This window comes from Chamaea fasciata, unplaced genomic scaffold (genome assembly GCF_029207755.1).
Source record: "Chamaea fasciata isolate MVZ Bird 193981 ecotype frontalis unplaced genomic scaffold, bChaFas1.0.hap1 SCAF_8, whole genome shotgun sequence".
Classification (NCBI taxonomy): Eukaryota; Metazoa; Chordata; class Aves; order Passeriformes; family Sylviidae; genus Chamaea; species Chamaea fasciata.
Genome location: NW_027094093.1, coordinates 5,303,684 through 5,327,126, shown reverse-complemented (window position 1 = coordinate 5,327,126; position 23,443 = coordinate 5,303,684). Strand labels below are relative to the sequence as shown.

Here is a 23,443-nt window from a genome sequence, read left to right as displayed (position 1 = left end):
TATAGAAAACCACGTTGTGTAGGACCTCAAGGAGCTTAATATATGCTTATGCTGGAGGGCAGGATCACCTTTATCCACACCACTCCTGACAGCTTGGTGTTAAAGCCTCTGCTGCTGGACAGTCACAGCCTCCCCGAGGTGCCCTGTTACTCCTTTCCCTGAGCAGGAAGGTGCTTTTCTAGGAGGATCCACCTCTTCCTTTTGGTGGCCAGCACTGCACACAGGTGTATTTTGGTGCAACTAACAGTAATCTGCAGGACTGTGGTCTCCAGTGGAAGCCACAGAGGGAGGATGCAGCCTGAGATGGAGACACCAGTGCAAAAGGATGCCCTGGGATGAAAGCATCTCCATCTTGATGGAGATGAGGGAAAAATGGGAAATACTCTTAACACTCAGGGTGGGTGGAAGGCCATTGAGCCTCCAGGAGCTGCCAGCATACACTGATCTCTTCAGACATGAATCCTGGTCACAAAGCAGGGGGTAGAAATGACCCTAAGTTTGGTTGTTTCAGCATTTTTATTAGACAGTGCTCCACTCAGCAGTTGTACACATGGGCCTGATGCTCCCCTGATGAGTGTACAAACCCTGGGACATTATGCTCTCATGCCACCATGACCCAGGCTGCACAAATCTCCTTTTACAGAAGTGGTGCCCAGGAGAAACCCAGGCTCAGAGTAGTGTCACTACAGATGTCACTGCCATCACATCAGCCAAGCTGGGAGGTAACTGATTAGGCAACTCCTCTCTGCTTCCCAGTCACCTCTCTGTGCTCCTCAGGTCCTATGAATGATATGCTGCTGTGTCCACAGGAGCCTGAGGCTTCTGACAGGGATGCCCACCCTCAAGGAGATGAGCTTTTCTGCAGTTCAGGCTGTCTTTTGATGGACTTTCAGAAACCTGTGAGGGCTTTGAGGAAACAAGTCAGCTTTCTAAGGCTGGTATCTACTCCTTGCCCATCCAGGCATTCTCAAGGGGTTCCTTGTGCCACTGGGGCTCAGCTGCCCTGTTCAGGCACGTGTGAGTGTAACCATGCCAGGTTTGGTGGTCCTGCTTTGCCACTGCTGGTCCAAGAGAGTGGCTGTGCTGCCCTGCTATTCTCCCCTGCCCTTATGGGACTTGAGGCACTCAGCAGCTCAGCCCTTGAAAGATCAAAACCCATGGTCATGTAGGTGCAGGCTGAGGAGCTGCTCCCAAACAGCACAAAGCTGTGTGGCTACATCTATAAACTCCCCTGAGCTCAGTGTTTAGCTCATGTTCAGTGCTAAGAAAGGGGTTTACAGAGTCAGGTCCCAAATTTCTGCAAACTGGTGCAGCATCAGCCAAGGACGGAAAAGCAGATTTACTCCCTGCAAGTACCTGATCTGCCTGACACATCAAAGCCAGTTAACCTAGTGCAGATTTTCCAGTTGGGTGGAGTGCAAATCAAACTACAACAAGCAGTAGCAAGGCATACAAGTGACTCAAATTATCCAGGTCTGGGAAAGCTTATAAAAGAAAACATGTAAATAACATCTATACAGCTAATAGGTTAAACCCTGTCAGAACTCAGTGGCATACATTTCTATTCCCTTTTTGCTGCTGGTGGGCACCTGGCACCACCTAATACACAAAATTAAATAAAGACTGCAAAATAAACTCTCAAAGCTAACAAGAGACCACAAAAGCAAGCATGCTTAGCTCACTTTTGGACTGGAGTTTGCCATTGGATGACCAATGGACTAGCAAGGTTTAATGTAAGATGGCAGTGTATTACTTGTCTGCCACTGGAACAAATGCACAGAAGAGCTATATATAGCTTTTGCGTTAGAGCAGATAGGTGCAAACTCAGGACAAGCCTTTGGCATGTCAGTTCCAGCTCTGCCAGTTGCAATAAGATATTAAAAATATATGTAAGACTCCACAGTCCATCACATTCACTTCATGTGGCACAGCCCAGATACTGAACCATCTGCTCTCTGGGTGCTCAGAAAGAAAACACTTGAAAACAACTGCCAGGGCAGTAGTCTCAGTTTTCCATCTGCTGTTCTCCAAAGGCAGCTAAATTCCTGCAACTATTTGTTAGCACAAAAAGAAGTTAAATAGCCCAAGTTACATTCAATAGAAAACTTCTTCCCAGGAAATGGGATACAGGAAATAGCAAAACTCTGTAGCCAACAAAATACTGTACAGTTCTCCCTGCTCCCACCTGCAGCCCTGAGTTTTTAAGGGACAACAGCAAAATCTGCATCCTGTCTTTTAAACTAAACAACGTAATGAGACAACTAGAAATGTTAGAGAACTGAGCATGCCCTCAGGAGGATGGATTTACGTTCCGTTAGGTGAACAATGATGAATCTGGAAAAAGGAGAAAGCAGCCTTGAACTGTGTTTCCAAGTGCAGAAGAACACAGGCAGCAAACTGCCAAGCAGGATTCAGATTTAGAGTTCAAATGCAGGGAACTTGGCCTTGGTAGGCACCAGCAGGTCAGCAAGAAAGTAAATCGTTCCAGCCATTCCTGAGGATGAAAAAAACACATTGTGCTTTAGAGAAATTCTCTTTGGGCACCGTTTTTCTCAGTTATCCAGGGAGTGAATGAGTTATGAAGACAGAAGAAAAGGTCCTAAATCATTTTCAAGGTCTGAGCCCAGGTTTCCCTAGAAACTTTGGTATTTCAGTGGGGAAAAGCATTTTGAAGTTAATCAAATGTTGAAAAGTGCTGGAAAAACACGATGGGTCTTTTCCCCACTCCAGCTCCCTCCCTTCTGCTTCACCGACCCACAGGTTCAGCACTGGGCAGCTTTATCAAACTCTGGTCCATGTCACACTGCTGCCCAAGGTCCTCACTGATGGAACTTCTGTTGTCCCCTGGCCTGCAGCAGCTTGGGGACATTGAGGTTAGCTGAGGGGCTGGCTCCTTCAGCAAACACCCACTGAGGGCAGATTTGGGGGGAGCTGTTAGCAGGAGGCACAAAGTGCCATAGGAACCAACAAGGCCAATAAAAGCAGCCCCGTTTCTTCCTTACCTTTAGAATCAAACTGGAACACTCATGAAGGATTTCAATCCTTAAAAATGTACAGAAAAGAGACTATCTGAGAAGCTGGGCTACAAATAACTAAAAGGAGACCTGTAATAATGAAAGAATTTCTCTTGAGCTCTGTATGCAAAATCTGTGTGGGAGGCCTGTGAGGACCAGACACTCCAGCTAAGACATTAGCCTGTGCTACAGGGAGACCCAGTGGAGCATGTATTTGGTTCTTCTTGGTGCTGGAACAGCTTAGATCCAGGAGCAAAACACAAGGAGATTACCTAGAGACTGGGATTACCTTCAAAGAGAGAGAATGGTGTGTCTGGAGTCCGGCACCCATGCTGCCCATAGCTTAAACACCACTCTGCAAACTGAGAAAAGAAGTACAAAAAGTGTTCAAATTTGGTTAAAGGCAAGTCTTGAAAAGAAAATACTATCTCCTGTCCTCACATTACGCCTTGCAGAGCAAGGCTTCTGAGGGAAATCCCTTCTGTACAAGCTATCAGACACTGACTGCACTGTTGAAGGACTACTCTGGTGCAGCTGGTCAGATCTAGCTGCATGTCTGCCCCACTAGAAACTGGGTTTCAAAGGCAAAGGCCGTGATGTAGAAGGCAGAAGTGAATAAGCCCTTTTACTGCCTCACACACACTTACCTTGCAGGCCCTGTAGAGGTATTTCATGCTCTGAGTGAGGTTGTACAGTGCCAGGAAGGCATAAGCATTGCCAGCTGTGCCGTGGCACAGCCCGTAGCCTTTCTTCAGTAACCCGTGCTGCCAGATCACTTCTGCACACTGCAGGGCATCATTCAGGTACTGCTGCTCCCCAAAGACCTGCAGAGACCAGAAACAGTTGCTGAGGCAATGTCCTCCAAACAAAGAGCATCCCTGTGGGATGCAAAGGTTTGGGTGTCCTGATGAAGTCACTTTGCTGTTTACTTTTTAAGGAGGATATTTTTGATATCATGAGTGAGGATGTAAGACCATTACTTCACACACAACTAGTTGTCACCATCCATCACCTGCAACAGGGCAGCCCAAACAATTGATGGATATTTTCAGAAACATTTCTTTAGACGACTAATTTCTGTATCAGTCAGTGGTTCCTGTGGGGTGATTTCATTGCAACAAGCCATCCTACTTCCAGGTAAGGGGTCTCTAAAGGGTCTTTGCAAAGTTTCTGGTACCTTGTATGCCTGGAGAAGCATGTAGATTACACCTGGTGCTCCATGGCACCAGTGGACGAGTAGGTCTCTGGTGTCACCAATACATGGAGGGTAATTTCCAGATGGGAACTTGAGCTGGCAGACATAGTCCACGCTGGGCTTGACTGTGTTGTGCAGCTTTACTTGGCTCACTCCAAAGCCAGGCTAAGAGAGAGAGAACATTTAAATCAGGGAGAATTACCATTCTGTCTGTCCCTAAGAGACCCATGGTCTGCCCGAAAGGTGGAAACAGTCAGCCATGGCTACATTCCCTTTTGCTCCTTGTAAATTAAGTAATTTCTTTGGTTTGGGCTTTCACATTTCACAATTACCCACTCAGTCCCCTGGTGCTCTGCCTCTTGGCAGGGACTTACAGTCCTACCCTTTCATCCCAGAAACAGAGATTGCTCCTAGCATGTCACCTGGTCCCCTAGGCAAGAGAGTTTGCTGCTGCTTTTCCTAAAGATGAGCAGGAATAGCTTCAGGTACCCAGAGCTGAAGTAAGGAGATAAGAGTCCAAAGTCAGTATTAAGGATGATTCCTAGCACCTAGAGCATCTCAGCCTTTAGCTGCTGGGCCAGCCCAGCTGGCAGGCTGCAATTCTGTATGTTCACAGATGTTGCTGGGTAATTTCAAGAGGTTGACTTCACTGCTGACCTCAGACGGAAGCAAGGGAGTGGCCCCAGTGTCCTCTTCCAATGACACTGCCCCACATGAAATCAGTGCAGTTCTAATTTCCCATGGCAGACTGCAATGAGCACTCTCATCTAAGGATCACATTGTTCCCAAGTTGGTAACTGGAAGATTAAAAATCAATACTCGTGCTGTAAAACCATTAGAGATAAAAGACGTTTTCCTCTCCATATTTCACATGCTTTCTTCTCCCAAGGCTTTTTTGTGCATCATGCTTGGCTGATCCAGGCTCCCTGGACTTCATATAGCAGAGAAGCACAAAGCCCATGCAGTATTTTATGGGAGACTTAAAATTATTTAAAACAGCTGCTTGGGAACAAGCTCATGGACTTGGTACAAATTTAGGCTCACAGCACATCACTGTCTCCCCTGCTCCTAGCTAGCTATTCTGTGCTCCTGGGCAATAACCACCTTGCATCCCCCTCTTGCCAAATCTTCTACTTAAAAACCACCAACCATCTCTTCCTCTCTGAGACACAGAAGAGTTATATTCACAGGACTTCTGCTGATCCTGTAAATGGGCTTTAACTTTGACAGTCCTCAAGGAAAGCTCAAATGCTTGAAACCTGGTGGCTTCCTTTTCCACCTGCTCTGAGAGTTATGTCTAATAAAAGATTATAGACTATTTCTAGACCAAAATAATTTGCATTGCTCATGGTGCTCTTAATGCTTTAAAAATTCAATGCTATTTATTGCTGTTATTTTTTTAAGTGCTTAAGCACTGTAAATGTATGCATGAAGGGACCCACAGGAGGAATTATCACCCTCATTTTTTTCAGAGCCAGAATAGGGAATATTGACAGAGCTCCAGTGAGTTGTGAGAAATAGTGAGAAAGCATCAAAGCAAAGGGCTACTGCATCTGCCAGCCTCTTGTCTTGCTCTGCCTGCTTCAGGAACTACAGGACTCAGTTCCTTTGTCAAAGTCCCACCTCTTTCACATTTAGAAGCAAGCAAAGTTCTGCTTTGGATACAAAAGCATTTCCCACTTTCCTACAATGAGCACAATTTCTCCCACCATGCTTTTCTCTCAGAGATTCTCACTCCAATGATCTGACACTGCTCCACCTCAGAAAATGCAGGGAGCCAGCAGACACCAACAAATGTGAATAATTTAGAAGCAATGAACATGAGGGGGAAACTTCAGACCCAGCTGAGCTACAGGTCTCCATTATGTGACACTGCTGGTTAATGCAGGTCACGTTTCTCCACAGATCTCCAAGGTCGGAGATTCAATCTTAGATTTGGAGAAAGCCTTTACAACTGGAAATGCATGATAAACACATGGGTAAGTCCATCAGACAAGGGCTCTTTCCCAGTTTGACATTACCAAGAGCAAATTCAAATGCTGTTCCTTATTCAAAGAAATGTGAAACAGCTGCTAATGGCCTCTCCCCTCATGTCTCTTACCTGCATGAGATAGTAGTAAATCCCAGCCAAACCATGGGCTGCTCCCACATAGTACTCCTGGTACCACTCATACATCAGTGGGCTCTTTGCTGTGAAGTTCCTCTTTTTGGCTAAGCTCTCTCCTGAGGCTACAACTGCTTCACAGACCTGTGAAGGGATGGGAACAAATGTGGGTGAGAGAAATGTTGCTGTCTTGGACATGGCACAGTGAGTATTCTGACACAGAATGAGATTTGTTTTTCTGCCCAAGCAGAGGGTGGGATGAAATGTATGCCAGTCCAATACTGCCCATGGATTTACAAGGACAGTGGGGGACATGTGGTGCTTTGTCCCTTTGTTAGAAAAGCAGGTTTACCACAATGCGGTTTCTTCCTTATTGCCAGAGTTCTCTACATCTAGCATTGATTTTTACCCGCCCCAAGATGAGCTGCATGGGAAGAGACACATAACAAACCAGCAAAAGGCACAGTACCTGCTGAATGTGACTTTGAGGGATCTTCTCCTCTCCGAAGTGCTTATTGACAAATATCAGTGCAGAGAGATAGCCCATGCGCCCATAGAGGAGTTCATCTGGCACTCGTGGGTCAACCTTGTATAGGTGGAGCAAACTACAAGGAAAAATTCACATGGAGGAGGTGAGGGGACACTCAAAGCCATGTAAACAAGCACTGAGACTGGAGCTCGAAACCCTGCTTCATTCCTTCATGCTGCCTGTGCCCTAGGAGCTGTCAGGCCAGACTCTGGGTCTCAGCTTTCCAGCTGCATGAGGTGTGGAATTGCCCCTTCCCTTCTGCCTTTTGCTGGGCTGATTGCTTCAGTCTGCTCTGCTCTTCTCAATGCACTCACACTACGTGCTTGGGTTTTAGAGCACCAGCTTGGAAAGCTACTTCGGGGGGAAATCTGGGCTGAAAAAAAACGGTCAGCATAAAACTGCTGACTGTTCAGGAAAGGTTGCCCACCATTATCTCCTTGTGATGTTACTGGCAAAGCAGACACTCTGCCAAGAATCACTACTTTCAAATTAAATGGCTATCCTTTTAATTTGGCTGCTTAAGGAATCCTAGAAAGTCAAACTAGTGCTAATGGTATGTGGAAAAATCTCATCCCTAATGCTCGAAAGTCCTGATAGAAAAGCCCCTTCCTCTCCATGCCTGCAAAAAGCCTGGGCTATGCTGTCAGGTGAGAAAGAGGTGTCTCCATGAGCTAAAAAGCTAAGTAAGAGGTGGAGCTACACATGCTGTGTGACACATGGAAGAAATACCCTCTAGGGAGAACTGAGCAGCATTGAGGACAGCTTAGCAAAGTGGCAGTGCTGTGGCTGTCTGAGGACAGCTTGCCTGGCACCAGGCTTCAGCCCACAAGGGCAGAGTGTGGTTTGCTGCAGTCAAGTATTTTCTTTGCCACTTTTCCATTATGATATTGCAAAGCTGGTGATATTTCTGTAGTGCTAACAGAGACTGACAGCACTTCACACTGATGCTTTGTAGCCCAATTCACTCTTGATGCAATTTTTCCTCTGTTTTACCTCTCATCACATTTCCAGAAAGACTGGGTGTCCTTCCCTGTCAGGGCAGCAGGTAGCAGTCTGATTGGATTTGGCTTTATTTTCCTGTTCACCTGTAAGACAGCAATCTGAAAAGTGCCATCACTTTAAAAATACCAGCATAAATGGCTTTAAGGCTGTTCCCTGACTGTTTCCTACTGTGAAACCAGCCAGGAAAAGCTCGAGGTGTGCTGAGCTTCCCTGTCACAGCAGTGTGAAAAACAGAAAAGGTGCCTTGGAAGCCTTTGCTCCCTGGGCCCCAGGGACACACATTGTTGCAAAGTCAAGAAGCAACAAAATGTCTCAAGTAGAGAGGATGCTGGGCTGTGACTTCTCATGGCAGGAAACTTTCCCTTGGCACTGGACTCCAAGCGAGCAGGGATTTTGAAGGAGAACGGAGGGAACAGTGTCTCAAGGTGGACTGGCCCTTGTACCACTTGACTGCTCCATGGGGGAGGTTTCTTTCTCACAGATTAAACCCAAGAGACAGACTTTCCAGCCGAGGCATGGGTTCTTCTCTCAGCTGTGGGAGTGGAAAGGAAAGGCCTGCTGTCTCCTCATGGTGCCTGCCCCAAAGTCCAAGGAAGACAGATGAAAAGGGTTTCCAAGGAGGTGTTTGGGCAGACAGACTCTGCCTAGCAGCAGGCTGGCCAGAAGAGAAGCTGGCTGGTGATGTTGTTCAGCTCTGAGATGTCAGGAAATGTCAAGTGAAATAGAAGGAATGGACCGATGCATGAACTGTAATACCAGTGGTAGGGATTTTCTCAGTTCTGGATGTGGTATCTCCTTTTCATGGGGAAACCTGGAGCAACTGGACCTACTGTTTTTGTTCTTTGTGCATTACTGCTTTACCTCTAACTGCTTTTCAAGCAGGATCATCAGGGGAGGAAGCCTACCAGGAGTTTCTGCTGTTTTTGAAATGCGGTCGTGCATTCAAAAAGAGACGCCTGGGATGCTGCTGGACTGATTGCACGCAGAATTTTATTTTTTTCTTTTTCTCAGGTGTGTGGGGTGAAGTGGTCTCTGAAAGGAGGAGCCACTCCTATTCACATTATCAGCCTATTACCTCAACTGCCAACAACCAGCAGTTTCTGGACAGAGGGAAATCAAGGCAGCTGTAGAGCAAAATGGGATTTTTGTACACCATTGGCTCTGAAAGCAAAGCTTTGACCTTCTAAATTGGTGGGAGGTCAAAGGAAAAAGAGGGCTCCTAGAACATGGCTCAGATTTTCACAGGCTCTTGGAAAATAGGCTGCCCTGAAACATTAGTCTCTCTAGAGCATAAAAGCACATTTTTTGGTCATGAACTCATTTAGGAAAAAGCAAGCTTCTGTCCCTTCCACTGCAGGTGAAACCTGGCTGATGAATTCTCTCCAGTGGCTCTGTAAAGATGAGGTGCTTTAAAAGACAGAGGGCAAAATGCAGAGAGGCTCTTCTTCTCCACAGCTCTGACAAAAGTGCTCTTTCTATGCACTTGCACTGAACAGCTTAGCAACTGTTCTGTAACTAAACAGCACACTCAAAAACCATTTCAGAGTTCTGATTAAGGGAGCTACTTCTCAAAGAAATACTCTGTTTTAAAGGAGCATGGTCAGACAAACTGCTCTGGTAATTGGTGGCAGGCAGAGTAAGGACAGTATAACTGTTTATTTGGGAAAGCCATACTTTTTGTTTTCCTCCTTGCAGATGTATAAAGAAACCCATTTCCAGTGTTCTCACTTTATTATACCATTAGATGGCAGTGCAAAATTAACCACGAGATTCCATTCTGCCACCGAACCACAGGCAGAACAAGAGGGATATGGGGAGGGGAAATCTCAGCAAGAAAACATGAATTAGGAATTGTTTCTACAACCTGGGACTTATGCACTGACTGCAACTGACCAGTACTGTTTGACAGATTAATTCTCTTTTTGTTAGCAATTATGTTAATCATATTGAGACTTGCCTCTTTGTCAAGGCAAAATCTAACCCACAGATTATTATCAGAATAAAGAGTTCTGTCCTCAGACTGATTGTACCTACATAAACCAGAAGCTTTTCTCAGTTAAGGGAGTGGGAACTTGGTGTCCAAACCATACAGACACCTCTGATTCCCACCTGTGGCTTTTTTAAATTGCAATTATGCATCACTTGCTCATGGCTGTTTAAGGGCAGCCAGTGTTCCAAAGCTCAGGGGTTTTGTCTTGCTTTGTGCTGATCATGTATAAATGGAAACTCTCTACGGGGCTGTTTCTCACCTTAAAACCCATCTCCCTTAACTGAGAAATGCTTGCAACTACATCTCCTTAACTATTTTCCTTCCTCTGCCACATGCTGATCTGTGACTGCTTGTTCGTCCTTTTCTTGTCTTAAGTACCCAACAAAAATACATGTTGAAAACAGTTGAGGAAAGGCAGGAAGTAGAAATAAATGAATCATAACCAGCTGCATTCTGCAATTGAAAGGGATGCTGTCAATCTTAGGTTTAAGTCAAAGACAACTAATAAAGAGCAAGTGGAAGCAAGTACCAAAATTAAATCTAATAATCTTACCACATTTTTCCTTTTCATCAAAATGACTGTAAAGCTAAATTAAAATGTTCTCAAAAAACACCAAACCCCACCTTCTGGGGTTTGTTTTGTTTTGTTTTTAATTTTGGTACTTTTTTCTTCCTGCGTTTATCAGAATTATTTTTAAGATGGCAATACCAGCTGAACAACGTCCTTGCTCCGCAGTCTGACATGCAAATGTGTTTGTCCTTAAATGACCTCTTTTACCAGGGCAGGAAAAGTTTGTGCTGCCTTGCTAAGTTACCGGATTATATCTCACACAAGACTGCAACAAAATGTATTCACATTTGTCAGAGAGTGCCTCATATAAGCCCAGACCAGCTCTGTGAGCAAGAGGAAGGTCAGGTCAAAGCCATAACCAAGCATTTTACCGGATGATACAGTCTTCTGCCTGCTTCTGGTTCTGCAGCTTGTGGTAGACGACAGCAGCCACTGCCAGGGGCCCGGCATCACCACACAGGAAGGTGATGGATCTCCTGGTCATGCACCTCAGGCTCTTCTTCACGTACTCATGGGCCACCTCAAGGTAGGCTGGGTCTCCATACACGTCATACAGGTGCAAATACAGCAAAGCGATGCCTGCAGAAGGAACATAAAGGTTGCACCCACTAGAAACGTTTGCTCTGTTACTTCAGCGAACCTCAAAGTCTGGCCTGGCCCTCCTATAGGGCATACAGCCTTACAGACAGGCTTCTCAGGGACATAACCCAAGCTTCCTTTCCTGCTTTGTCATCTCCTTGCAACTTGATGCTGCTTGTGAGTGGATGGCCAAGACAACAGCAGGGTCTGACCCAGGAAGGCCTGGAGAACAGCACAGAATTGCATAAAATTTTATTTACAATTACATACAATTTTAGTAGCAAGGAGCAAAAGATGAGACCTAGACAAACCCACCTAAATCCATACACTGTACCTGTGACTTTTTCTCAACAGGGAAGGGGAAAGTAATCATCTTTGGGCAGATGGTACTTGTGACAGAGCTGAGTTGTCACCCTCTCTATTCTTTCCCCCATGCTTAGGGGGTAAGGGGTTGGGTCACTTAGCTTGCAATGGATTTTAAAAAAAGGAACACACCATCAGCACTGAGAAACAGCACCCTTAAGACATCCAGACATCCTCCTTGACTATTTTTTTTTTATTTCCTTCTATTATTATTTTTAAATTCCTTTCCACTGGGAAGCACCGGCAAGATTGTTACAGTTCCCATGGGCATCATCTCCTGCTGTTGAGCAAGTCCCAAGCCCGACAGCAAGGACTGGTGCATCCTAGAAAAAAAGGTACTGTCCAATTCTCCTTTGCAGCACATCAGTCATGAGATCAGCCCTTGTCTGAAACACAAACAGCTGCCTGGAATACTAGAAAAGGCTGCATGGTCCTCACTAGGTTTCCAATGGCTTGGCCAGCTACAAAAACAATTCTGCTACTGAGCAGTCACATCAATTGCTGTCCTTTGCCTCTCTGTCTTCACCCAGCTCTTGAAGCTTTTAGCAGGTAAATGAGGAGTTCTCAATAAGTCTGTGCCTGAGAGGTCTGTCACACTTGAACCATCCTTCTGATCTGGGAGCCGTCCTCAAATCTGCACTTAAGAAAGCTATTGGCCTACATCACTTTGAGAAGAGCTTATTTCTCCCCTTAACAAAAAACATTTCTAAGAAGACTCAGGTCCCACATTAAGCCTAAATTAATAGAGCCAGTCTCTGCAGATTTTGATGTGTTAAGGTCAAGGGGGCAAGCGTGCTGCAAAATTACAGTCCAAGGTACTGAGGACAATTTCAAACTTGGATAATTTTCTCATTTTGCAAGGGTAATCTCCAAAGCTTCATGTTACAGACAATTCAATTCCACATGTACATTATGTATAAAATTTCCATTTCCTGCTGAAGCTAATAACCTTGTCCTCTCTCTAAGCAATTCAGTGCTAGCAGCTCTAGAGAGAGCTCAGCTGTACAGTGCCATCACTCAAGTCTGTAAGGATGTGGATATGAAGCCCTTCTTTAAAGGGGAACTCTCCTTTTCTGGCTAGAAAATGTCAAGTGACTCTCCTTGATTTATTTAGTACCTAGCACATCTTCTAGACTTATTAGCCTGATAGCTGTCTGAGCACAGCTTGCACTCTTGACTTATCTGCTTTAATATACAACTTCTAGCTTTGTAAGTAGTTTCTATTCCTACTGCCATCGTGCCACCCTAATTATGCACAGAAATACCCTGCCAAGGCCACTGCAAGGATTGAATTCTTAGAAAGTAAATCTCAGCATTGTTTTCCTCTGATTTCTTTGCCTCTCCTCTTTTAAAACATTTCTCCCATTCCTCTCAGGCCCAAGCATCTTTGGAAGGACTCCAAAAAACCACTGACCTGTATTAAAGGATGAAGTTGCTTTCCCAAAACATTTCCTTTTCCTTTTTATTTAAAACTGAAAGGTCTTATAAACTGCATCTAAAGCCAGTTTTCGTAATTCACTCCTGTTGTTGTTTGATGCTGGCCAAATGCCAGGTACCCACAAAAGTTGTTTGCTGTTCTGTTATAGTTGGGCAGAGGAGAAGGGGAAAAAATTAATGAAGGGCTCATGTGTTGAGAAACGGATTGGGAGAAAAAAACACTCTAAGGGCAAAGCAGGTTCAAATTCAAAGGTATAAAATAAATTTATTATTAACAGAATCAGAGGAGGATAATGAGAAGTAAAATAACCCTTTAAGATGTTGTTCCCCCCCTAGCCCCTCCCTCCTTCCCACTGATGGCACAGGGAGACAGGGCAGGGGGGTTTTGGTCAGTTCATCACTCAAGATCTTCTGTGTGCTCAGGGAGAGGAGTCTTTGCTGTGCTGTGGGGTCCCTCCCATGGGCAAACAGTCATTCCAAAACTGCCTTGGCATAAGTCACTCGTCCATGGGGTATGGTCTTTTAAGGACAGGCTGCTCTAGTCTGGAAGCAAGGGCCCTCTCTGTCTAGCTCTGCAAGCAGGAGCCCTCTTGCTCTATTTGGGCCTCCCACTGGATCACAGCTTGCTCTGGCATCCACCCACTCTGCCATGAGCACTTTTCCCACAGACTGCAAGTGGATCTCTGCATCCCCCGTGGATTTCATGCATTCCAGGGGCACAGCTTGGTTCTCACCACAGCCTGCAGAGAAATCTCAGCTCTGATGCTTGGGACACCTCCTCCCTCTTCTTCTTTCCACTGGCCTTGGTGCTCCCATGTTTTTGCCCACACATCCTCACTTCCTCCTCTCTTCTGACTAGAAGAAAAACTGCTGCTTGTAGGTACCACTGTCAGCAAGTTGCACTAATCCCAAGATCCCTGCAGGATCCCATAGTGCCGAGGGATTGGTCTGTCCAGGTTCCGCCTTAGGGAATTGCTCATCACGCTTTCGCTGCCGGCCAGGCAGTGGCGGCGGCGGCAGCGCTGGTGCTGTTTAACACCTCTGCTCAAGTGGGGTGCTGGGAAGGAGAAGCTGCCCCTGGCCCTGCCCTTTCACCTGCAGCACAGCTAGCTAGGGATGGCCAGGCAGGCAGGGCTCGGCACGGGCTGTGCTGAAACGGCAGCAGCCATGGTGGTGTACTGCCACAGGCCGTGCCAGGCACGCGGTGCCTCCCCACCCCTGGGGAAAAAACTCTGCGTGTGCTGTTTTGATTTTCTTCTTAAGTCATCACAACCTCTGTAATTGGGCCAGCGGCATGTCCATCTTCAGAGCCATCACAGATTGGCTCTGTTGAACATGGTAGAAGCTTCCAGCAGCTTCTTACAGAAGCTACCCCTGGGGCCCTCCCCTGCTGCCAAAAAATCAGGCCATGCCAGATCACCTGTGTGGCAAGGAGGCAGGCAGAGAATTTCAGAGGCAGTGCAGGTTAGAGACAAGAGAATCCACGAAGTGACCTTGGTTCAGTTAAGGCAGTGCTGCTCTGCAAAAGCTCTTCCACAACTCTGCCTCATTCCCTCTCCAATAATCTCCTCACCCCAATGGACTGGGTAGGTTTGTGACTGACTGGGTATTTGTATGGCATGCTTTAAGTGGTATACAAACATGGCATCACCAACACATGGAGCTAGGCAGGCTGTGGATGTGCTCCATTGCTGTGTGCCCTGCACGCCTGGTGTTCAGTGTCCCAGCTGGAAATGTGACCTAATTTTATGACCTCTGTTTCCAAGCAGAACTCCCATACAGTGGCTGCCTGTGGCCTGCTACTGCCAAAGATGTCTGGGCTCTGTTCTGTTGATTGTTTACTACTGGACCTTCTTCTTTGTAGTTTCTCAGACGTCCAAGTTTTTTGCTTCTTGCCCCTGCCGCAGAGCCAAATGAGCTGGGGAATGCATCAGAGAGTCCGTGATGGCACAGGGCTGCACTGAACATGTGCCACTGGCAGACCAGCAGGGCTCTGATGGCTGAAAGGGCCCCCTCCAGCATGCAGAAAGCCAATACACTGGAGCTGAGTGTCAGTGCCCAAGATGCTTGCTCACTGCAGGGAATCTGGAGGCTAAAGTCAATTCTGTGTGTCTCACAAAGCCTGCTTAGGACAGTACACCTTCAGAAGGACAGTAAACAGCACCTCTCTCTTCTCACCTTCCTGTACAGTAGGTGCAGAGGGCTGCCTTGCACTAGAGATTTGAGTGGGGCAGTGGAGTACATGCTGTACACAGCAGAAATGGAATTGTTTGCACCAGCTGCCTTGTGCTGATGCCCTGACTTCAGCAACCACTTCAACAGAGCAGCACTGCTGGAAATACCAAGAAAGGTCTTGCTAGTGAGCTAAAGCTCTGCAGTAGGCAGAAGGAGTATCTCATCCACGTGACCATTCTGTTGATGGAAGAGAAGCTGTGCCTCAACTTCTCTGCAAGTTTAGACTTGCTCTTTTGTGTGACTGCAAGCAGTTTGTTTTGCAAGCAAGTTATGCCATTAGACTGTTCTGAACATGCCTCCTTGCCCAGCAGGAGCTGAACCATGATGCTTCTACCAAGGAAAGGAGGTTGCCACAAAAGGGTATTTTGTTCCAAACCAGCCATCCAGAGTCATAAAGACCTCAGAGATCTTGCATTAATCCAGGGCAGTAAGTCAGCCAGCAGCCTCAAAGCAGGATGTCAAACACAGAAGAAGCAGAAACCTATCTCTGCACAGTGATGAAGCCTGATGGTTTCTAGTGAGTCAGCTGATGCCATTTTATTAAGTCAGGCATGGGGTAAAAGAGGATGGATGGCCCAGCTTTATGGGCCAGGTTTATTGCCCAGCTGAAAGGATAATTACCATCTTTCCTGGTGCAGACACATGGGATGCTACCTTGCACTCCTAAACGCATGCCAAAGCCATACTGCACACAACACTGAGACATCTCTGTGAGCCCATGTCCAGAGCTGGTTGGGGAGCCAGTTTGCAGCTTATCTTCCTAGTGCACTGTGGGACATTGGATGATCATCCAGGATGCCTAAGCATTTATCCTGCCTTAAAACCTGAGTAACAGAGCCTCTTCTGTAAAATGTTTTACCCATCACAAAATGCTACAATAGGTTAGGTTAGCAGGGATCAGTAGTGATCTGCTCCAACTCTTTGAAAAGAAGGTCAGCCTCAAATTTGCATGCCATTGCTCTGGGCTTTGTCCAGTCAAACACTGTGTCCAAGAACAGAAATTTCACAAAAAGTACCCACCAAGCATTTGGCAGGAATGTGGTTTATGTGAGTGACCCAAGGCACTGTATTATCTCTCAGCAAATGCATCCTCACTTTCTCGTGCTCTCTAGGGATTATCCGAGGATTTCCATTTTTCTGAACAGGACTAAAAGGGACGTAAATTCTCTGAGTTCTAAGGTTAAAACAAACATATTGCACTAAAGTGAATGAAAAGTGTTTTTCCAGAAACTTTCCTGAACTGGTTCAGTCATAATTTCATTCTTACATGGTTTTCCTTTCAAAAGACAACTGAGCCCTCCTCCTTGTCCCTACCTGCCAATGGGCCAGCCAAAAGCTGTGGATGGGGCAGGCCAGCTGGACTCAGTGGGCAGTTTCAGAGGCCCTCCAGTGCTGAAAGCCATGATAAGACATTGCCAGAGAAGGGAATGCTGGCATGGGAAACAAATTCCTAATGCACTACCATAGTGAGGAGAAAGGTCAATCTCTCCCTTATATACCTCATCGTCTTAGAAGGACACAACAGTCCAGTAGGCACTGAACTCAGGAGCATCCTAGCTTCTGCAGTCAGCTGGTGACAGCAGTGAATTTCCTTCCATTCCCTTTCCATCATTTGTGCTCCCATCAAGTCAGTCTTTAAAGCAAGGCACTTTGCATGATCACAAACACCGACAGGCATATACTGTATATATACTGTATCCCTCAGCATCCTCATGCTAATCTGTTTGAAAATGGAGGAGGCCGCTGTGCTTCTACCGGGATCTGAACTGCTTCTGACTCAGAATTAGCTTAGGGCAGTTTAGCTTTCCTCAGTCAACACTGTGATACCAGTGAAACAGGTTAGGGAAAAAGCTCTTCCAGCAGTCTCCCTGAACTGATGAGAAGCCAAAGCAGAACACAAGAGCTGAGGCTGGTCTGTACCCAGGCACATACCAGGTGCCGCCTATGGGGCCCTGATCTCTGTGGGGAACTGAATGAGAATGTAACAAACTGATTCAAATATGTTTGGAGGGCATTCAGCCACACACTGGATAATCCTGATCCAAAGTGTGCTTTCACTGCCTCTGAGCTGAAAATCTGAGTCCTTCCCTCCCTCTGCTCCAACTTCACATGCCAAAAAGCCATGGCTTCCCTGGCACAAAGTGCATGCTGGGGGAATGGGGCTCTGTCAAATGTGTTGGGAAAGAAACGAGCCCCAAAGTAAAACGCCGGCATATGCTGAGTATTACTGAGTGTAATGTAGTACACTCGAGGATGTTAGATTTCACACAGAGTTTGTGCCAAGAGAGCCATATTTCAAATCTCCCTTATTAGCGGCCACAAGAGTGAGGGCTGATTTTAGACTGCTGGGCAATGATTCACATGAGGAGATACTCAACAAGCCTTTCCTACACAAGCAATTACAGGAAAAAGCCACTGCCTTGGCCCAATTAATTTTGTCTCTGGAAACCAGCTCTGAATAAATTAGTATAGCTAGAATTGGAAGAGAAGGCAGGGTGACAAAGTCATAGAGTAACATCTGCAAACTTCACCATGCTGGCTGTGACTTCCAGGAAATCCATCCACGGATTTCTTTTCCTATTAGCCAAGGCAAGAAGGCTGTGTGCCCATCGAGGAATGATCTCTGGGAAGAAAAGAGAAGAATCCCTCTTGAGAAACTCTCTTCCAAATGAAAACAAGCTGAAATCCTACCAGAGTTCTCAACCACTGTTTCATAACTGCAGTCACTTTCCAACAAGAAGTACCTTAGGACCACCCTAAGAAAGGGAACATGGCCTTGTGGGAAAAGTGTTTTCCTTCTCCCCAAAGACTTTGAGAGTGCTCCTACCATCAACTCTCCTACTGCTTTCTCATGAATTTTCTGGCCGGAGGCAGACTCTGCAATCATGACTGAAGACTACCTTTACCCAAGCAGAGCTTTTCATCAGAGGGGACCTCAGCACAGGATCACACAGACTGGAAAACTGAGCATGTCTCCCAAGGTGAAATCAGCCAGCACTCAGCAGAAATGTATAAATTTACTGGCAGCACGAGCAGAGTGCTGCCAAGACAGCAGCTGATGAAATCAATGTTCTCCCACGCTGGAATTTAATACTGGTATCCTAGAATTTCTTATGAACTGCTCTTGAGTGCTCTCAGCGCCTGCCTGCCTTACTAGAATTTTGAAGTAGACATTTCTAGCACTGCTGTCATCAAGCTGCGATGCTAGTTTAGCACCAACACAGTGAACACCACTCTCTCAAGCAAACTGTTGGCATTAAGTTCCAAAGCACCCACACACAAGCCAACCACACCCAGATTATACTGTAGAAAGCTGCCATTTAAGATCGCAATATACTGCCAAAAGAAAAGAAGCAGCACCAAAAAGATCTTGCAGCAAGCGTGAGATTAATTTCAGCTACCCTAGGGTCTCTCCAAAGGGCCTGGCACAGCACAGAAGGCAGGAGAGACGACAAAGCACACAGCAGCAGCTAAAGATGGAGCACAGAGAAAGGTATGTCCTCCCTGGCACCAGTGAGGAGAAACATGGAGGCAAAGGTGGGGCACACTCCCAAGGAAGGAAAACCAGATTGAAAATGCGGAATAGGAGAAAGATGAGCTCCTGGAAGCTTTGCACACGAGTTAGTATGAGAAAGGCTTCCACACTTTATTATACTCACATTAGTATTTCTGCTCCTTCTGACAGGCACTGGAGCAAAACTAGCGCTCACTAAGTAGAGTGGCACTGCCTGGGGAAAAGGAATGGAGCAATCTGCCAGTCAGACGAGGTCATCAGATAAAATTCAGCCCGAACAGAAAAGACAGACATTATCTCAGGCCATTAAGCTCACTGCTTGCCAGATGCAAGGACTCCTTGCAGGTAAATGACCTACCATGTACACCTGCCCTCGTGGAGCACTGGAGGGAGCGCTGGTTTTGTTGTCATCATCCCCACCGTGGCTGGATTTGAAACCTGACCCTTTGCAGGCTCCTATGTCTATTCCCAAGCAAGTGCTGGCTTTCTCCATCATATAAGTTCAGCACTATTAACTAAGACTAGACCAAATCCTGCCCTATGACACCGTGGTCTACCCTCTGCAGCATGAAACCCGCTTCAAAAATGGGGAGTCCAGAGAAAGACATCCCCTTGTTCTAAAGGACTAAAACATACAGAAGAAGTACCATTCTTGACGTGGATCTACTGCGCCCATTCCAATGGCCAAATCCCCACGGGTCTGCCAGGACCTGGTCTAGAAGTCTGCTCCAGGGAGCTCCGGCTCCATGGGATCCGACCCTACCTGTCCAGCCAGTGTACGCGGTGCAGTCATGAGGGTCGGCGGACTTGAGGCCCCTCTCCATCTGCTGCAGCAGCTCCCTGATTTTGTTATTCAGCCGCTGCGTGAATTCGGGGGTCAGCTGTGGAGAGAAAACCCACCAAACGTGAAGGCAAGGCCAGCAGGCGGGCGGGCATCGGTACACCGGGCACGCCCGGCGGGGAACCGCGTTTGTAACCTGACAGGTCTCTGCTAGGCGCGGCCGGGGCAGATCCCCGCGGCCGCCTCACCCCAGCCCCGCTCACCCGCCCGGCCGCGTCGAAGTAGCTGGTGGCCAAGGACTTGTCATAGTCCGCGTAGGGGTTCGGCAGCGCCCGCTGCGCCATCATGGTCCCGCCGGGCTCGGCTCGGCTCCGCTCGGCCGCGGCCCGCCCCGGCTCCGCCCCGGAAGGCGCCGCTGCCGCCCTCGCCCCTTCCCGCGCCGGGGGCGGGCTCGGGCCCGCGGGGCTGAGCGGGGCGGCGGCCCCGTGCGGTCACGGGCTGTGCGGCGGCTTCTGTCTGCCTCGGAGAGCCCTGTGCAGTTACGGTCCCTTGCAGCTGATCCTGCGGGGTCGCATGGAGCTCGTCATCGGGGTGGATTGCAGCTGGCCCTGTGGGCTTTAGGGGTCCATTGCTGGTGGGTCTGTGTGCTTTAGGGAGCCCTTTGGTGTATAAGGTCCCTCTCAGCTGGTCTTGTGGGGCTTAGGGACGCTATGGCGGTGAGGGTAACTGTTTCAGTCTGGCTTAGGGAGCCCTGTGAGATTTTGGGTGGGCTTGTCCCGTATGGGACCCCTATGGGGGTCCCTGTGGGTTTTGGTTCCGTTGGCTGCATGAAGCTTGGAGGGCCTGTGGGATTAGGGGCCCCTTGCACCAGCCTTGAGCGGATGGGCACCACGAGGGTTTGGCATTAGGCTGGTGCAGCTGCTGACAGAGGGTCAGCTCAAGGAGAATGTGCTGAGTCCTGCTCCCCCCAGCAGTATTTCCTCGCTTGGACTGGACCCAGCCAGGGGGACAAGGGCTCTTCCTTGCTGTACTTTGCTGAGCTGCCTCATCTCACCTGTGTTGGCTGAGCTACATCATCCACATGAAGAGGTTAGGTCCCCAGGACTCATCGGCCTGAGCAGTGCTTTTCCTCCCCAGTGCAACATAACCGTGCTGCTGGGGGTCTCCTTGCTGTCATCATGTCATCATATGTGTCCCTGTGCAGCCATCTATATACAATATACTTTGTGCTGCCAGCATTAATTGGCCTAACATGTCCTTGTGTGCTGTATTCCTCAATCCAGGCCTTGCTGCTTGGTGTGACACTGTGCCCAGCTCCCTTTCTTCTGACCCTGGGGACCTGAGATGGGTTGCGATGTCCGTACTTGAGGTGTGGCTTGCTGAAGGTGCAGCTTTGAGGCTCCCCAGCACTCCTAGCACTGCAGGCTTGCATATGTGTAAGTCGGGGAAGCACAAAGGGATGTGGCTGAGCTTGAGGCTCTTGGTGGCTTGTCAAGGTCTAAGTGCAGTGACACTGCCCCTTGCAGGAGCTGAATCCATCTGGGTGGGTTTAGGGAAAACCGCTGCTCTAAGAATTTACATATTGGTGACTGCGAACACCCTGAGAATACATCATGCTGCTGCATTCATGCCTGTGACAGTTGTATTATATAAGGGATTCTGGTTTTCTGTCCATATGTCCATTCTTTATTACAACCAATAAAATTGGACCTCAAAGAAAAAAAGTAAATTATTTCACGACATGGTGAGAAACAAGCATAAAAGAGGGAATTGCAATTATGTTTGCTTTCAGTTCTTTTTTCACTCAGCTGTTGCTTGTTTAGTGAATTTCAATCATGTAAACATTGCCTTGCATTCAAGGCAGGGAGATGGACTGCAGTTTTAGTATTCAGGGAGGCTGCTCTAGCATCAGCAAATAATGATGTGGAGTCTTCTGCTTAAGGCCAAATTCACATCCCTGTATTATGGTCTTCCCTTCCATCTGCAGGTCAAAGCAGTATCCACTGCCCTCCTTCCCTCAGGCACAGTTCAGTATTAACTTCCAGCATAAAGCACAGCATCTCAACTTCAGAGTCCGATTCCTCACATTAGTTTGTTGGGTTTTTTTTCCTGATCACTTAAAGACAAAGATGATTCTCCCAAATTATCCTGCCTGTTCTCTTCACCACCCTGCCAAGGAGTTATGTTTCACCGTATTATTTTCTAATTGGACATGGTCACCTAGGCCTGAATGCACCTCTGGCTGCCCAGGATGAACCCAGAAATCCGGGATGTAGCTGTCACTCAGAGCCCAAGTAAGACACTCGTGATTCATCCTTACTAACCTGCCCATGCAGAATAGGGAATGAAATAAGGAAGTGGGCTTGAAAGGAAAGCTGCTCCTTGCAATCCCAGTCACTTTGGGCTGTTTGGGAGTGGTGGGCCTGTTTGTTGGCTTTGTCTGAAAAGGGTCATGCTGCGTCCTCTGAAAAAAAATATTAAAAACTGTTATAGCAGATCTGTTCAGAACACATTTAGAGAGGAATTTTGTGTGGATGCAGCTATGAAAGCACAGAGAAAATGGTGAGAAAGCAATCTCTAATAGCCTTCCTGGCAGTCCTGTCACAGTTAGCCCCAGAAAAATCTGTCTCTGAAGTGACTTGCAATCAGTGGTTGAATAGATGTCCCCAAATCTTTCTACCTGTGAGAAAACTAAAGGGTGTAATATTTTCTACTCCACAACATTGTCTAAAAGACGAATCCTCGCTAAATTTTAGCAACATAAGAATCCTGGCTGTTGGTGGTCCCAACTGGACTGGTAGCATATCTGTGGATTACGTGAGTGAAAGTGATGTTTCACAGTCCTCCTTGAGGAAAACCTGAGCATGCCTGGGTGTCTGCTCCCTCCTCATTCCAGTGAGGATATGAAACCAGAATTTCTGACAGATGTTACAGCTGCTTGCATACTACGTGGCATCCTGCCTGAGGGCGTACCAAAACATCTTCTTCCTGAGAGGAGCTGTCTCCTGCAGGAGGCCGTCCTTCACTGGCTGCAGGCATCCATCAGCTCTGTAAACTCCCCCACAGCGACTCTCCATGCAGCAGGTGCCCGATGTGGGCAGGGTAGATGCAGACTCGCAAGTGGCCTTTCCAAAATGGTAGTTTGCCATCTGCCCCCCCTCCACAGCCTCCTCTCAGGGTCAGATCGACCTCACACAGCAGGCTCCATGCTGTGAACCAGATGGGCTTGGCACGGTAACCCCATAATAGTAAATGTGAGGGCTGCTTGTTCTCCTTTGCAGTTGCATGCTAGATGTGAGGGAGTGCGGTGAGCAAGGGTAGAGTGTCCTTCGTAGCCTTGTCAGCTAGAAAAAGAAATTTGAGAGGCTGTATGGAAGTGCTCCACAGGGCATGGTCATCCTCAAGGTGTGTGAGAATGTCCTGGAAAAATGTACCAGCAAAGTACTTGGGCAGTGGGAGGGGTTTCATCTGCTGAATAATTGCCCAAGGGATGTCTCGGCAGAACTCCTACATCACAGAACTACTGCAATACAAGATTTTTGTGGACATTTAAGAGGTGTAATCCAAGTTGTGGCCTTTATCTCCCCATCTCTGCTTTGTTTTGTTTCTTTTTGGTGTTGGCTTCTTTGTGTTCCTGTTTCAGACAGCACAGAGTAAAAGTGAGAAGCTTCCCAGCTGTATTCATTAGCCTCTCTTACACATTATTTATTCAGCAGCAGCATGGCTAAAGATACTATATACTTAAGACTGATGTCCAAAGTGTCCTAGGACGTATAAAAGATCAAAATCAAAGATGCCCTTTTCTTAATTTTAAATAACAGTTTTGAATATCAGATGATGTTTCTGCCATGGTGCTATGTATAAACTAGAGATAACTCAAGAAACTTTGCCATTCTTTACTATTAGAGCCACAGCTCCCCATATTCCATCTCAGTAAAAACGCAAACCTACGTCAAGAAATTGAAGACTTAATGCTGTTCTGAAACTAAGTAGCTTGGCTTTGGAAGGTGAGGCAAGTGTTATATCTCAGCATTATGAGTGGAATTTCTTTTCCTTTTAGAGGCATATCCAGGAGAAAGGAAAAGCATCTTACTTTACTGTATTTTTTTCCCTATTACGGCTGGCATTG

The 23,443-nt window shown here is 47.1% G+C and overlaps 2 protein-coding genes across 2 annotated transcripts in view; one reads left to right on the top strand and one right to left on the bottom strand.

The window, feature by feature from the left end:
- Nucleotides 1–23,443, top strand: part of CPS1 (carbamoyl-phosphate synthase 1) — a 179,740-nt gene that overhangs the window by 50,772 nt on the left and 105,525 nt on the right. The window lies entirely within an intron of this gene.
- On the bottom strand, nt 498–19,681 carry LANCL1 (LanC like glutathione S-transferase 1). Its single transcript, XM_066189455.1, has 9 exons — nt 19,578–19,681; nt 19,297–19,414; nt 10,777–10,984; nt 6,783–6,918; nt 6,311–6,457; nt 4,192–4,374; nt 3,662–3,838; nt 3,304–3,376; nt 498–2,494 (listed from the first exon to the last, which is right to left on the bottom strand). The coding sequence occupies exons 1-9, from the start codon at nt 19,659–19,661 to the stop codon at nt 2,418–2,420; spliced, it is 1,203 nt and encodes a 400-aa protein (XP_066045552.1). The 5' UTR covers nt 19,662–19,681; the 3' UTR covers nt 498–2,417.

Excerpts from the sequence above, each read along its gene's own strand:
- LANCL1 (XM_066189455.1), bottom strand. The coding sequence starts at position 19,661 with ATGATGGCGCAGCGGGCGCTGCCGAACCCCTACGCGGACTATGACAAG. Across the intron at positions 19,415-19,577 it reads ACTTCGACGCGGCCGGGCGG|CTGACCCCCGAATTCACGCA; the intron begins GTGAGCGGGGCT and ends TTCTCTCCACAG. Across the intron at positions 10,985-19,296 it reads CGCGTACACTGGCTGGACAG|GCATCGCTTTGCTGTATTTG; the intron begins GTAGGGTCGGAT and ends TTCCTTCTGCAG.